This window comes from Crinia signifera, chromosome 12, assembly GCF_055691185.1.
Source record: "Crinia signifera chromosome 12, ASM5569118v1, whole genome shotgun sequence".
Classification (NCBI taxonomy): domain Eukaryota; kingdom Metazoa; phylum Chordata; class Amphibia; order Anura; family Myobatrachidae; genus Crinia; species Crinia signifera.
The window spans coordinates 55,417,975-55,435,670 of record NC_139228.1 but is presented as its reverse complement, the minus strand read 5'-3'; the positions used below and the strand labels follow the sequence as shown (position 1 = coordinate 55,435,670).

General features: G+C 46.2%; 1 protein-coding gene across 1 annotated transcript in view; it reads left to right on the top strand.

The window, feature by feature from the left end:
• Positions 1-17,696, top strand: part of TSHR (thyroid stimulating hormone receptor) — a 102,960-nt gene that overhangs the window by 44,248 nt on the left and 41,016 nt on the right. Inside the window, 2 exon segments of the mRNA XM_083167867.1 lie at positions 6,995-7,066; positions 16,546-16,620. Of these exon segments, the coding sequence (XP_083023993.1) occupies positions 6,995-7,066; positions 16,546-16,620 (147 nt within the window).

Genomic DNA, 17,696 nt, shown 5'->3' with positions numbered 1-17,696 from the left:
ACTCGCCACTGCAATCCATTTGAAATGCTGCTGCTAGGCTGATCTTCCTAGCAAGACTCTCATCGTCTGCTGATCCGCTCTGCCAGTCCCTCCATTGGTTACCTGTGTTTTACCGTATTCAATATAAAACACTTCTACTTGCATATTAACCATACTGCACCAGCATATATCTCTTTACTTATGACAAAATATCTCCCATATTGACCACTTCGCTCTGCACAAGGGGGGTTATTCTGGTTTATTCGCAAGGCTGCAAATTAGCAGCCTTGCAAGTCCACCAAACCTCACGTCCGCCCCCCCCCCTTCGCAGCGCGGGTTCGCCCGCACAGGCTGCGAATGAATGTTTAACCGACCATCGAAAGATGTGGAAGGTAAATGCATAACACGGAGGACCAAATGAACAAGAATAACCCCCAAGATCTGCGTCTCTCTTCTGCACGGATCACCAACTCCCATTCACTATTACAGGACTTTCATCGGGCTTCTCCCATCCTATAAAATGCCCTTCCACGCACAATAACACTCTTCACTGGCCTCCAAACTTTCAAGCGTTCTCTGAAAACGCACATCTTCAGGCAAGCCTATCATATTTAAATTCCATACGCATAACCCTCTGAGGCACTTATGTATTATATAGCTTCCCTTCTGGACCTTCAATCTATGCTATTACTGGTGCCTGCCCTTGTGTTTCCCTCCTATGTCGTAAGCTTGCAGCAGGGCCCTCCAACCTCCATGTCTGTCTGTTGTTACCCAGTTTGTTTTATCTCTGTTTATAATTCTAAAGTGCAACGGAATCTGCTGCTCTATATAAGAGACTGTAAATAAATCATATTGGCCAGTCCCTGGTCTATGTCCCTCTCATGCCAGTCCCTGCTCTATGTCCCTCTCATGCCCAGTCCCTGTTATATGTCCCGCTCATGCCAGTCCCTGCTCTATGTCCCTCTCATGCCAGTCCCTGCTCTATGTCCCTCTCATGCCAGTCCCTGCTCTATGTTCCTCTCATACCGAGTCCCTGTTATATGTCCCGCTCATGCCCAAATCCCTGCTCTATGTACCTCTCATATCCACTCCTTGCTCTATGTCCCACCAATGCCCAGTCCCTGCTCTATGTCCCACCAATGCCCAGTCCCTGTTCTATGTCTCTCTCATGCCCAGTCCCTGCTCAATATCCCTCTCATGCCCAGTCCCTGCTCTATGTCCCACTCATGCCCAATCCCTGCTCTATGTCCCTCTCATGCCCAATCCCTGTTATATGTCCCGCTCATGCCCAGTCCCCGCTCTATGTCCCACTCATGCCCAGTCCCTGCTCTATGTCCCACTCATGCCCAATCCCTGCTCTATGTCCCTCTCATGCCCAATCCCTGTTATATGTCCCGCTCATGCCCAGTCCCCGCTCTATGTCCCACTCATGCCAAGTCCCTGTTATATGTCCCGCTCATGCCCAGTCCCTGCTCTATGTCCCACTCATGCCGAGTCCCTGTTATATGTCCCTCTCATGCCCAGTCCCTGCTCTATGTCCCACTCATGCCCAATCCCTGCTCTATGTCCCTCTCATGCCCAATCCCTGTTATATGTCCCGCTCATGCCCAGTCCCCGCTCTATGTCCCACTCATGCCAAGTCCCTGTTATATGTCCCGCTCATGCCCAGTCCCTGCTCTATGTCCCACTCATGCCGAGTCCCTGTCATATGTCCCGCTCATGCCCAGTCCCAGTTATGTCCCGCTCATGCCCAGTCCCTGTTATATGTCCCGCTCATGCCCAGTCCTTGCTCTATGTCCCACTCATGCCGAGTCCCTGTTATATGTCCCGCTCACACGCAGTCCCTGCACTATGTCCCTCTCACGCCCAGTCCCTGCTCTATGGTCCTCTCATACCGAGTCCCTGCTATATGTCCCGCTAATGCCTGATCCATGCTCTTGGCCTATGTCCCTATTTTGCCCAGTCCCTGCTCTATGTCTCTCTCATGCCCAGTCCCTGCAACATGGCCCTCTCATGCCCAGTCCCTTCTCTATATCCCTCTCATGCCCAGTCCCTGCTGTATGTCCCACTCATGCCCAGTCACTGCTGCTCTATGTTCCTTCTATGCCCAGTGCCTGCTATATATCCCTCTTATGCCCAGTCCCTTCTATATGTCCCTCTCATGCCCAGTCCCTGCGATAAGGCCCTCTCATGCCCAGTCCCTGCTCTATGTCTCTCTCATGCCCAGTCCCTGCTGTATGTCCCGCTCATTCCCAGTCCCTGCTGTATGTCCCTTCTATGCCCAGTCCCTGCTATATATCCCTCTTATGCCCAGTCCCTTCTATATACCCCTCTATGATGTTTAGCACATTACAGTATATTTGTATATTCTATCTGCCTGATTATTGTAAGTGGAGGGAAATATCTGTGGCTGCTGAAATTTCCCTTTCCCGGAGATTCTTACTTCGTCTATGAGGTGTTTATTTAACTTTGTCAGAGTTGCCCTGATTGGACTGCATGGCTGGCTGCTCATTGTACCTCGGCAGGCCCCGAGCCCTGAATAAGACCATTGTCATGGTGGAACACCCGCACTATATATACAGACATCCTGCCCTAGACATAGATCACAAGCTGATCCCTTCCTACAGTCGTTTGGGATTTTTGTTTCACCCTGTTTTATTTTATTTTAAATGCTTCTGTTGTTTTCCTTTCTTTACCAGAGTATATGGTTCATAGACCTTTTCTACGTCGCCACTGTGGTGCTTAGTGTTCTCCCGCTAAGCACCTAGGACTCTCATTGAGACACATTCCTGCTCCTTTATCCTTGCCGATATTTGGGAGCTGCCTGTGTTCTTGCACTGAGTGGTTCTGTGTTGTTCTTCTTTACTGGCCATATTGGCAGCGCTGCTGCATTTTATACCTGGACCCATTGCTCTGTTTTTGTAGCTGGAGTCCTGGCGGAAAGCAAAAAGAAATTTTCAAAAGCTTCTTTTTTTTTCTCTCTCTCTCTCTCTCTCCCGCAACAAAACTGGCGTTTTCTAAGCGGTTGGCAGTAAGTGCTTCTGCAGCTATTAGTGGAGTGTTTACTTTTCTGAGTGTCTACTGCGAGGAAAGATGAAGTTAACTCGTGAACTGCCAAACAGGGACCTTTCTATGTTTTATCCTTCAATGTCGGGATATGGAGCTTTTTTGGAAACTCTGGAATGTTCTAGAAAACAGAATGTGTCAGTAGAAAGCAATTTTCATTCTGGACTGTTGGGAAAAATGTGTTGCTCAGCCTCAAATATTGGGACAGAGAGAGTACAAGCAACTTCTAAATGTTAGAGAGAAATGTTCCATATGTTGAATTATTGCAGAAAATGTTCTGAAATGTCCCCCCCAAAATTTAGAATAAGCGTTGAAGGTTTGGACACATCACATTTTTTTATTCTCCGTCCCTGTTACATAACGGCGATCACATTCATACAGTGGGACATTTGCTGATTATGGGCACGATGGGGGGTGCTGGATGATTTATTGTCAGTTAGGATTCCGGCGTTCGTTTCTCTGACATCGGAACCTTGACTGTCAGGAACCTCACAGTCGGAGTCAACTTAAACACGCTATTTTCCCTTGTGGGGGGCCACACTTGCGGTCCCAGTACAATGACACACTGACACCTGGGTTCCCAGGACAATGATACACTGACCCCTGGGTTCCCATAACAATGACACACTGACACCTGGGTTCCCAGAACAATGACACACTGACACCTGGGTTCCCAGAACAATGACACACTGACACCTGGGGTCCCATAACAATGACACACTGACACCTGGGTTCCCAGAACAATGATACACTGACACCTGGGTTCCCAGGACGGGATCCGTTCATTGGGTCACCAGCAATTATGGTAGACAAGCATTAGGTTGACACCATTAGGTCGACATGCATTTAGGTCGACATGACTTAAGGTCAACATGGGTTAGGTCAACAGGGTCATTAGGTCAACAGGGTCATTAGGTCGACATAGGTAAGGTCGACAAGGTCATTAGGTCGACATGGGGTTTTTTGAGCAAAAATGTGCCGACAGGCAGTATTTCGTAGACGCGATGACGCAGTGCTACGTTTTAGTGTTTATGTTAACTGTGTTGACAGTCCGGTTAAAAAAAAGACAACTTTTTTAATGTCGACCTTACCCATGTCAACCTAATGACCCTGTCGACCTTACCCATGTCGACCTTAACTCATGTCGACCTTAACTCATGTCGACCTAAGTGCATGTCGACCCAAGGGTGTCAACCTAATGCTTGTCTACCATAATGTTGGTGACCTAATGATCCATACCCCCAGAACAATGACACACTGACACCTGGGGTCCCAGAACAATAACACACTGACACCTGGGGTCCCAGAACAATGATATACTGACCTCTGGGGTCCCAGAACAATGACACACTGACACCTGGGGTCCCATAACAATGACACACTGACACTTGAGGTCCCAGCACAGTGATACACTGACACCTGGTGTCTCAGAACAATGACACACTGACACCTGGGGTCCCAGAACAATGACACACTGACACCTGGGGTCCCAGAACAATGACACACTGACACCTGGGGTCTCAGTACAATGACACACTGACAGCTGGGGTCCCAGAACAATGAAATACTGACACCTGGTGTCCCATAACAATGACACACTGACACTTGGGGTCCCAGCACAGTGACACACTGACACCTGGTGTCTCAGAACAATGACACACTGACACCTGGGGTCCCAGAACAATGATACACTGACCTCTGAGGTCCCAGCACAATGACACACTGACCTCTGGGGTCCCAGAACAATGATACACTGACCTCTGGGGTCTAAGCACAATGAAATGCTGACACCTGGGGTCCCAGCACATTGACAAACTGACACCTGGGGTCCCAGAACAATGACACACAAACACCCGGGGTCCCAAGACAATGATACACTGACTCCTGGGGTCCCAGTACAATGACACACTGACACTCGGGGTCCCAGAACAATGACACACTGACACTCGGGGCACCAGTACAATGACACTCTGACACTTGGGGTCCCAGCACAGTGACACACTGACACCTGGTGTCCCAGAACAATGACACACTGACACTCGGGGTCCCAGAACAATTACACACTGACACCTGGGGTCCCAGAACAATGACACACTGACACCTGGGGTCCCAGAACAATGATATACTGACACCTGGGGTCCCAGTACAATGACACACTGACACTTGGGGTCCCAGCACAGTGACATACTGACACCTGGTGTCTCAGAACAATGACACACTGACACTCGGGGTTCCAGAACAATGACACACTGACACTCGGAGTCCCAGTACAATGTCACATTGACACCTGGGGTCCCAGTACAATGATATATTGACACTCGGGGTCCCAGAACAATGACACACTGACACTCTGGGTCCCAGAACAATGACACACTGACACTCTGGGTCCCAGAACAATGATATACTGACACTCGGGGTCCCAGAACAATGACACACTGACACCTGGGGTCCCAGTACAATGATACACTGACACCTGGGGTCCCAGAACAATGATACACTGACACTCGGGGTCCCAGAACAATGACACACTGACACTCGGGGTCCCAGAACAATGACACACTGACACTCGGGGTCCCAGAACAATGACACACTGACACTCTGGCTCCCAGAACAATGACACACTAACACTCAGGGTCCCAGTACAATGTCACACTGACACCTGTGGTCCAAGTACAATGTCACATTGACACCTGACACTTGGGGTCCCAGGACAAGATGTCTGTGAGCGTTCTAGCGTCTGTGCCTGTTTTTGGCTCCCATTCTCACATCTTGGTCTCACCATCTGGTCAGTGCCTGGCAGACAATACAGGTGCTGCTTTGCCACATATTGCTAGCCACCTTGAAGCATTTATGTCCATACCTTCCTTATTTACATCAGCTGAATTGGGATCTGTGTGGTAATGCAGCTGGAATTTCCTGGGCTGTGTTTATCCTGGTTCTCAGCTTTCTTTTCCTGAAGCTAGAACTCGGAGGGTTTGTATAACTGCTTCAATTAGGTGATGTTTCCCTGGTGGAATCTGCAAGGCTGATCCACGTAGCTGGTGGCCCTTTACATGTCCACCAAGCACAAGCTACCACTGGTCTCTTCATGTTTGACTTTGTATCATTATGGGGCTGTCGATTATTTGCCATCTGCATTTTGATATCTTTCGAATGTCCAGCGCCGGTGTTCTGATGGCAGTTGGGATACTGGGGTGAGATTTAATAGGATGAGATATTCAGAAAGTGAGAGATTTTGGAAGAAAGTTTTTTTAAAGCGGCAATCATCTACACTTCAAAATCAAACTGGTTTTGCAGTGTAAATGATTTCCACTTTAAAAAACTGGAGATTTCTTCCCAAATCTCTCACTTTCTGAATATCTCATCCTATTAAATCTCACCCCTGGTGTCGACTGGAGCAGAGAAACCTCAGTCATCATTGGCTGACCATCCTATACACAGATTATTTAGCTGAACATAGAGCCCTTTCTGTACTGCCCTTCCACATGATCCACCGGATTCACCACTACAAATGTACGTGGCTGGACACAAGGAGGCACTCTATAACGATGTCCATGTTTGATGGATAAGAACCACTTGGCACACCTAACCTGCCTTAAACACATATGTATAGATAACCTACCAGTGTGGGAGAAAACCGGAGTACCCAGAGCAAACCCACACAAGCACGGGGAGAATATACAAACTCCACACATATAGGGCCATAGTGGGAATCAAACTCATGACCTCAGTGCTAGGAATCAGCAACGCTAACCACTACACCGTCCCCACAACCCCAGCGGAGTGATATTTGCCAGCTGTGCATGTCCAATGAATTGTGAAATGTACAGTGCATGCGTTATGTCTTACACAGCGCAGTACCGCAACAAGATGTCTCCATCAGTAACATGCTGAGAGTTATAATTCCCTATAGACAACCGTGCTGACTAATGTCATGTTGTGTTCTCAGGAAGCTCGTGGAGACCAGGATCCTCGTCATTCCCAAAGCGGCATTCTCAAGTCTTCCCAACATATCCCGAATGTAAGTAATCTTTACATAATCGCACACATTCGTACGCAGAGCGTTTCTTAGCTCACTGCGCATGAGTACCACTCGCAAGGCGCACGTGCAGGTTTGGCCAGCCGTGCATGCTCGTGACCTTACGAGTAGAAATGGGCTAGTGAACGAACTCTTGCAGAGTAGGCGTAATGTGGGCGTATTGATGGGCATGGCCACAAAACTGGGCCAAACTGGGCGGTAACCAGGGCGTATACTGGGGTGGTGGCTCCACTGTGCGAGCGCTCGGACTGATCAAGTTCAAAATCATTTGCTCCGTAAAAAAAGTCTCACGCGGGCGATCAACATGCACAATTGATAAACTACATTTACCTGCACACAATACACACCCATGCAGTGTACAAGTTTCTCTCATTAATCAATTAACTAACTATGTGGCAGCCACATGGAAAGCACTTTTCCAGTTTAACCATTTACACTTCTCTGCATTCATGTCTCTTATATATTTTATTGTTTTTACCCACAATTGCACCAGCATTATTAACTGCTCTCATGTGCCATTTCAAAATCTGCAACCTTAACACACAAGTGTGCATGTCATGTTGGGATAATAGTAAACACAAGTACTTAAGGTGCCCATACACGCACCGATATGTGTGCTGTGCGTTTTGTACTTGTGCCGTGCGATTTTGGCACTTGTAGGAGGATGCGATGTGATGTACTGTATTTTGCGGGTGCGATGCGATTTTAGCCATTTTTTTAAAAGTTCATAGGTACTAATGGACATCGCATCGCATGTACTCCTGTACTGATGTGATGCGATGCAATGAAGCACGAACAGTACTGCCTGCAGATACTTTTTGTGCTTTACAATATTGTACCTGCCGGGACGCGCATCGCATCCCTGAAGGTACATGGTGCGATTATCGCACATGCAATGCGTTTTGTACTTTAAAAGTACAAAACGCATGCGATAATCGCAGCGTGTATGGGCACCTATAGGAAAGTGGCACATTCAGAACACAAGAAAGATGCATGTAGTGGAATTGGGGAAGGCAATTAGTTAATGGAATCCAATAAACAGCATTATTTGAGACTAATTGGTTAATGGGTTGAAAATGACTTCCGAGCGAATATGTGCTGTGGTGTGTGAAACACCCGTAGAGCCTGTTTGCTTGGCCGCCTGCTCGCCCGCCCGCTGGATGTCCGAACGGACAGGCTAGGATCCGTGTAAACGCGTTAACACGCCATACCCTTTGTGTATATATTCGAACGAACGGGTTCGACAGTGTTATGGGCGTGCCTACGTTGCCCGTGTCCATGTGCAGTCCGTCCGCACGGCTATGTGCGAATGTGTAACCGAACGAATCAATCAGAATGAGTACCAATATACTGACTATGACTCCCTAGGCAGGAGTAACTGTGATACGAGGTGGCAGGATGCATGTGATCGCCGCTCCCTGCCATCGGGAGGCGGTCCGACATGAAGATCATACGTGCAGCATGTATGTCCCTGGGTCCGAACCAATGCACACTTGCAATCGCGCATGCAGACCGCAGCTTTATTGCATGTAGCAGATACAGCCACCGTTGCACACAGCTGCATATCATTTCAATCAACAAAAGCTGCTTGTGCGTCCTATTCTCAGTATTACGCAAATAATCCGCAGCTTAATGGTAAAGTCACACAAAAAAGACGCTCAGTGCTACGGAGTCGTGATTATGGGCCTTATTTTGGTTCACTCTTTCTGACAAAATACTTCTTAGATGGACAAAACCATGTGCACTGCAGGGGGGCAGATGTAACATGTGCAGAGAGAATTAGATTTGGGTGAGTAATTTTGTTTCTGTGCAGGGAAAATACTGGCTGCTTTATTTTTACACTTCAATATAGATCTCACTTTGCAGTAAAACCCCACCCAAATCTAACTCTCTCTGCACATTTTGCATATGCTCCCCTGCAGTGCACATGGTTTTGTCCATCTAAGAAGGATTTTGTCAGAAAGAGTGAAGTAGAATAAGGCCCTAGAAGAGTCGTTTCATGCGCAGGGAGGCTAGATGCAAGTGGACCCATCTGTATTTTAACACAGCGCCTGTGTACGAAGGGTCTAATTCATGCTTCTATGCAATTGTAATTCTCTAGGTTACGGAGCTGCTAACTGTCCTCACTGTACTGCTGTGTATACATTTCAGAGGAGCGCATGAATTATTCTGTATCTGAAAGAAAATAAAAATAACAGCTGAGAATGTCCAGGATCTGCTTTTTAGTACAATATGCTATTTATGGGATCCGGAGCCGACTGAGCCGTAAGAAATTCGGCATAAAGAAACGCGGCTTATTGCAATAGATGTTTCAGTTAGTTGCATATAACAGAGATTATCTATTTATTGATAAACCAAAGAGCTCCGTGGACTCGGCAGATAAATTGTTATTTGTGGAATAATGTATGGAGCCTTTTAGCAGAGCGCCGCATTCAGATCCCGGCCTGGGAAGACGCTTGATTTGCTTTAGATTACTGATACATTGTCTCCTGTCATTAGTGATCCGGGAGCTGTGTGCAGACGCAGGAGCTGCAAATCAATTGCTATATGAAGCCTTTTAGCAGAAACCCTGCTTTTATGCCCTGGCTTGATGAACTAAATTAATTCCATTTGGATCAGCTTAATATATTTAGTGATGTTTACAGAGAAATACTCTTCTGACGGGATATGGTCATTAGTTCGACATACATTGTGTCGACCACTGCAGGTCGGCATTGCTTAAGTCGACACATGAAATAGGTTGACATCAGCACCGCCATCAATGAACATCACGCTGATCCGAAAGACGAATTAGACACTTAGATGTTTTCAATCATTTGGCCAATAATGTTTTGGGGTGAAAGAGGGCAAAATGCCGGAAAGTGGGGTACAAGGTATATGGGACAGATATATTGGGGTGCTAAAGACAGGGATAAGTGTGTTTAGACTTTCAGGTGGGTGTAATCGGTCTGGTTGCACTTTTTTAAAATACCCTAAAATTACCCAAATACTGTATACAGTGGCGGATTCAGGGGGGGGGGGGGCACCCGGGCACATGCCCCCCCTGTCATATATTTTGTAGCTGAGGACCAGGGCTTTCCAACGAGCCCAGCCCCGTGTCTCTAGCCCCCCGGGAACCGGAGATATCGCCTTGCAAACCTGTAACGTTTTTTCCCCATAGGATAATATGGGACCCGTCAATTCCGACCCCCACCCGGTTCCGACGGCTGCCAGTTCTCGCCCTGGCATTACAGAAGCTTGAGGTTGATATCATTCAATTCCAAATCGCCGCGCCTTCAATATGATACCAGACTGGTCCAAATCGGTCAATCGGCTCTAGAGATATTGCGTGTAAACCGATTTTTTTATTTTTGAAATGTAATTTCATGGCTGTTCATGATTTTGAGGGCAGATTACTCTGGAACCAAACGTTCCAGTTTCACTGGACCAAAATCATTTAAAGCCCACTCAAAAGTTCTTCAATATAATACTTGTCTCATGTAAATGGGTCAGTTGGTTCCGAAGATATAGCCGGTTAAATGAGATAACTGGTTAAAGGGGGGAGGGGTGGTTTTCTCTCCCCCTCACACCAGAAAATGCAGGGACTAGGCTGGTGTAAAAGGGGCCAACCTGGGAATGCATTTTCTGGTGTGAAAGGGGTATTATTTCAAATAGCCGGGACCTGCAGTGCTCTGAATACAGCCAGGCTCTGCCACTGTCAGTGGCTATCACTTCTGCCTGGCGGCGGCTGTCCCCCATTTACCACGAGCATGTATTCCCCCTTGGCAATGAGCATGTAATCCCACATGGCAACGAGCATGGAACCTCTGGCAATGAGCATGGAACCCTTGGCAATGAGCATGTAGAGAAGCAGCACTTATGTAGCATAATTTTTAATAGGCATTATGGTGTTTGGCATAACACATAATGGACATAATGGCGTGTAACTTAACGTGTAATGGACATTATGGTGTAAATGTTTAATGCGCGCCTTTGGTGGACAATATCCCTGTTTATGAAGTGTATTGTGAATTTTGGCTTAATCTGTGTGGCATTATGTGAATTCTGGCTCAATCCATGTGGCATTATGTGAATTTTGTCTCAATCCGTGTGGCATTATGTGAATTTTGGCTCAATCCATGTGGCATTATGAGAATTTTGGCTCAATCCGTGTGGCATTATGTGAATTTTTTCCAATCCGTGTAGCATTATGTAAATTTTGGCTCAATCCATGTGGCATTATGTGAATTTTGGCTCAATCCGTATGGCATTTTATGCATTTGGCTCAATCCGTGTGGCATTATGTGAATTTTTTCCAATCCGTGTAGCATTATGTAAATTTTGACACAATCCATTTGGCATTATGTGAATTTTGGCTCAATCCGTGTGTGTTATTATGTAAATTTTGGCTCAATCCATGTGGCATTATTTGAATTTTGGCTCAATCCATGTGGCATTATGTCAATTTTTGCTCATTCCATTTGGCATCATGTGTAAGGGGCAAGTATAATAGGGTCTAGTATTTTGTTGCATAATGTGTAGAAGTTGTATATGGTGTTGTACACTACACTCAAGGACATGCCCCCTGTTGAGCGGCCACACCCCCTTTTCTGGAGCGCGCCTTCGGCGCGCGCACAACTACATCCTTCACTTTTGTCGCAATGGTGGGCCTGCGTACTTTAAATGCCAGGACCTATTTTTAATTCCATTCCCACTCTCTCCTGCTGCTCTCTTAGCATGTACACTGGCACTACTTACACGCCCCTCCCCCACCCAAACCCTTTTTTATCATGGTGCCCCCCCTGTCATTTTATCCTGGATCCGCCCCTGACTGTATATACTACCCAGGTAGATGTACCCATTTTTCATTTGTCCCTATTAGCCTGAAACATGGCAGTTAGGAGCAAATTGGCTGGTACTTTACCTCATGTTCATAAATAGGATCAGCAGATTCCCTTATAAAATAAATAAGGTTTAATAAATAACACAATTTGTACTCCTGCATTTGTTCATGCATGTAGCATGCATGTGCAGTAATTACAGCAGGGCATTATTGCCTGATTATTGCATATGTAGGAGGGTATTCAAATGTTGGTCTGTTCTTTTTTTTCACGCCTATTCTCCCTTTTTTTCACAACTTTTATATGTCGTGATATTAGTTTGCTATTCAATTCTTCCCTGTCTTTTAAAAGTTGACATTTTTTAAACATCTTTTACTTCACAGTGATTTTCAATGGTCTTCGTATTCAAATGTTTGGTGATAAGTTTCACGCCTTTTAATAGTCATGTAAAATTGGTAAATTTCTTGTCATTTTATTCACCTGGGTGTCGGGTAGTGATTTTTTTTTTTTTAATGAATGGCTTATTTAATGAAATAAATAAAAGGATAAACTTTAAAAATAATAAAATGCATTAGAGCAGGGGTTCTCAAACTCGGTCCCCAGGACCCCGCACAACTCACGTTTTCCAGGTCACCTGGCAGGTGCACAGGTGCACTCAGTACTCACTGACACATTTTAAAAGATCCACAGGTGGAGCTAATTATCTTACTTGTTATTCTGTGAGGAGACCTGAAAAACATGCACTGTGAGGGGTCCTGAGGACCGAGTTTGAGAACTTGTGTAATAGAGTATAGGCACACCTCCCACATAGGGCCGTATTCAATGAGAATATTCACGGCGTGCAGGTGTTTAGGATTCGCTGCACAGTCGCCACTGCCCGCCGTGTTCCGGAGCCTCGCTGTCCCCCCAATTCAACGTCGCAGGGGCTCGCTGCCCCTGACGGCAAGTGTGAACCCCTGCGGTGAGCCTGAGGACGGTGGCAGGCAGGGAGATGGAAGTCTCCCTGCCTGCCCCAGAATGTATGTGCGGGGGAGGTGGGCTCCCTGGGAGCCAGGCAGCACAGGCTGCCCCCCGGGAGTGCCAGCAGGGGACCAGGTATTCACTGCACCCGATTGTGCATATGTAATAATCGGGTGCAGTGAATATATGAATATCTAATGAGCGGCTATCGGCTCCCGGCCCCCTGCTGGCTGTTCTGTGTAAAAAAATATATATTTTTTTTAATTAAATATATATTCATGTGCTATAAGCACATGAATAAAAATAGCATGCCCCTTCACAGAATAAAATTCCTGTTTTTTTTACACCAAATGTAAAACAACAACAACTTTATTTTAAAAGTTCACTTTCCACTTCACCATGAAAAGATGGCGATTTGCTACACGGCGACACACGGCGAAAATCACTTAGAAAGACGGCGAGAAGTGCACGTTGAATATGGTGATTCGCTTTTCTGACCCAAAAAATCACCTTCCAACGAGAAAATAGCACAAATTTGCCGTGAAACAGGGCGAATTATCCCCATTGAATACTGCCCATAGAATGTAAGCACACCGGCAAAACGCGTATGGGTCATTGGGTCGACCACTGAAGTTCAACAGGGCTTAGGTCGACACTTGGAAAAGGTCAACATGGTTAAGGTTGTCAGGGTCAAAAGGTCGACACATGCATTAGGTCAACAATGGGAAGGTTGACCTTTTGACTTTCTTTGCCCCTAGTGTTGACATACAATAGTCGACATGGACCCTCAAAAAGTGCCCTGCGTGTGCTCGCCATGCTTCAGGCTCGGTGCCTTGCTGCACTCAGCACACTATTATATTCTCCCTCCACGCCCTAGTGGAAGGTAGGGCATGAAATACCACCCGTCAGCACAAGTCGGCTCAGAAAAACCGTGTCAACACTTTAACTATTGACCTTCCCACTGTCGACCTAATGCTTGTGTCGACCTTTTCCATGTTGACCTAAGCCCTTAATGAATGTCAAACTTAATAGTGTCGACCTAATGACTGTATACAGGCAAACCCCCCCCCCCCAACTCCTTCACACACAAGTCTCCCAAGTGTGTGTGAGACAGACGGATCACCCTGGTAGGTCAGCGGCTGCCGGCTCCCTGCACAATGCAGCGGCTCCTCTTCTCTCCTGTGGGCGGTAGGCTCCGGCTCCATGCACAGGGCAGCGGCTTCTCTTCGCTCCTGTGGGTGGTAGGCTCCGGCTCCATACACAGCGCAGCGGCTTCTCTTCGCTCCTGTGGGCGGTAGGCTCCGGCTCCATGCATAGGGCAGCGGCTTCTCTTCGCTCCTGTGGGCGGTAGGCTCCGGCTCCATACACAGCGCAGCGGCTTCTCTTCGCTCCTGTGGGCGGTAGGCTCCGGCTCCCAGCACAGCCCAGCAGCTCGTCGTCTCTCCTGTGGGCAGCAGGCTCCGGCTCCATGCACAGCACAGCGGTTCATCTTCTCTCGAGTGGGCGGCAGGCTGCAGCACACATCCTCTGCTCTTTGTCTTCTCAAGCAGCTCCCTGAATGTGGCATCCGCCTGCTCGCACATCTGCTTTTCAGAATCGGGTGTGGTATAGGGTTCTGACAGTCGGGATCCCGACAGTCATTAGTCCGACATCGGGATCCCGACTGGCTGGACTCAGACAGCATGGCGAGCGCAACAAAGCCCCTTGCGGGCTGGCTGTGCTCGCCACCTATTCTATTCTCCCTCTATGGGGGTCGTGGACCCCCACAAGGGAGAATAGCCAGTGGCCGTGGAAACCAGTCTGTCAGTGTTTTAACATCCCGACGTCGGGTAAATGACTGTCGGGACCCCCCCTGGCATCCTTCAGAATCACAGTACAGGACACATCAGGGTGTAGTTGGGCGAGAGCAGTGCGAATTAAATGGCGTCTGCTTAACGGGGTGAGGGGCGCTCTTATAATGGAGACAAACTTGTATGACGGCAGAGGGCAGGGTAAAAACAGGTGGAACAAAATAGGGAATAATAAAATGGCACGCAAATAAAATATATGCAATCCGTGATATAAAAAAAGGGGTAAAATGGGCGTGAGATTAAAAGAGGGGAATAAATGGGCGTGACAAATAAAACAACGACAGCAGATTAGGTGTCTAAAGAAAACGCTGGTATGTATATATATGACTGTGCGCCTCCGTGCGCTTTATTATATTGTACTCCCGCCGCCGTGCGGGTTATTACCCATATGCTGTCTTGAGGAAAATACTTAATGTATTGAAACGTCGACCTTTTTGCATATGAGTACTTGCATTGCATAAAATACTTATTCATTATTATTCTAAGTCCCCTGGAGTGACTCAGTTATTTCTACAGTATCCACTATTCACTGTAGGCACCCGGGGCAGTTGCTCACAAGTTGGAGTGCCGGCTCACTTGTACCGAACATATATATATATATATATATATATATATATATATATATATATATATATATATATATATATATATATATATATGAAAAGACAAAAGGTACCTAACACCGCGCCCTAATAGCCCAAAGCAGCACCTCTGAAGGTCCTCTGTTAGCTGGAACCCAGGACAGATAGAAATACAAAAAGAATCAGGGTGCGCTAAGGTAAATCATACAACTGATAGTAATTCAAAAGTACAAATATTTAATAAAAATGCCACAAGAATGGCTAAAAATAGATAACATGCAAAGTTACACCATTATATCACACAATATGTTTACAATCTGAAGATAGGCCCAACGCGTTTCGTCAACCACGTGACTTCATCAGGGGCGTTTGATATGTTGATTGAAAACTCGTGCGAAAGCACTTCTTAGAGCGGCAAATGTTAGAATATCCCAAACAAGCGGCAATTGTCAGAACATCCCAAACATGAATTGTACAGATGTATATATATCGCCAAAACACTCAAAGTGTTGGTGGAAATAGACAAAAAACAGGTAACTCCCCAGATATTCTGTATCTCCACACCTTTGTAAACTGGTGTTAACATCAAGGATCAACCAGAAAATAGGGCAGGATGACCAAGGTGCTCACTCTAGTGTATCCAAATGCTGAATGGATAATGGATATAATGCTGAATTTGGATACACTAGAGTGAGCACCTTGGTCATCCTGCCCTATTTTCTGGTTGATCCTTGATGTTAACACCAGTTTACAAAGGTGTGGAGATACAGAATATCTGGGGAGTTACCTGTTTTTTGTCTATTTCCACCAACACTTTGAGTGTTTTGGCGATATATATACATCTGTACAATTCATGTTTGGGATGTTCTGACAATTGCCGCTTGTTTGGGATATTCTAACATTTGCCGCTCTAAGAAGTGCTTTCGCACGAGTTTTCAATCAACATATCAAACGCCCCTGATGAAGTCACGTGGTTGACGAAACGCGTTGGTCCTATCTTCAGATTGTAAACATATTGTGTGATATAATGGTGTAACTTTGCATGTTATCTATTTTTAGCCATTCTTGTGGCATTTTTATTAACTATTTGTACTTTTGAATTACTATCAGTTGTATGATTTACCTTAGCGCACCCTGATTCTTTTTGTATATATATATATATATATATATATATATATATATATATATATATATACATACATATACTGTATATACACATAGTGATGTTCCTGCTTGTCTCTTCTCTATAGATTCATAACATTAGACACTGAGCTTCAGAAGCTGGAAGCTGGAGCCTTTCAGGGACTCCATATGATCAGCCAAATGTAAGTAACGCTAATCCTACCCCAACGTTAATCCTGGTACCCTAACCCTAGTACCCCAACCCAAATACCCTAACCCTAGTACTCCAACCTAAATACCCTACCCTAGTACTCCAACCCAAATACCCTAACCCTAGTACCCCAACTCTAATCCTAGTACCCCAACCCTAATACCCTAACCCTAGTACTCCAACCCAAATACCCTACCCTAGTACTCCAACCCAAATACCCTAACCCTAGTACCTAACCCTAATACCCTAACCCAACTACCCCAACCCAAATACCCTACCCTAGTACTCCAACCGTAATACCCCAACCCTAATACCCTAGCTCTAGTACTCCAACCCAAATACCCTAACATAGTACCCTAACCCTAGTACCCCAACCCTAATACCTTAACCCTAGTACTCCAAACCAAATACCCTACCCAGGTACTCCAACCCTAATACTCCAACCCTAGTACCCTAACCCAAATACCCTACCCTGGTACCCTAACCCTAGTACCCCAACCGTAATCCTAGTACACGAACCCTAATCCTAGTACTCCAACCTTAATACCCCAACCTGATACCGTAAACATAGTACCCCAACCCTAATACCCTAACCGCAATACCCTAAGCCTAGTACACCAACCTTTATACCCTAACCCTAGTACCCCAACTCTTATACCCTAACCCTAGTACACCAACCTTTATACCCTAACCCTAGTACCCCAACTCTTATACCCTAACCCTAATACCCCAACCTGATACCGTAAACATAGTACCCCAACCCTAATACCCTAACCCTAATACCCTAACCCTAGTACCCCAACTCTTATACCCTAACCCTAGTACACCAACCTTTATACCCTAACCCTAGTACCCCAACTCTTATACCCTAACCCTAATACCCCAACTCCTATACCCTAACCCTAGTACACCAACCCTATTGTACAGTATTGTTATCTGTGCCAAATCGCACCATATTGTACGTTACTGTTGCAGACCATTTCTCGCCTTCTTTTTCGCTGATTGAAGCTCCCCCTAGTGGGAAGTACTCTTATAAGCCTCCATTCAGATTTGCTAGCAAGTCCATTT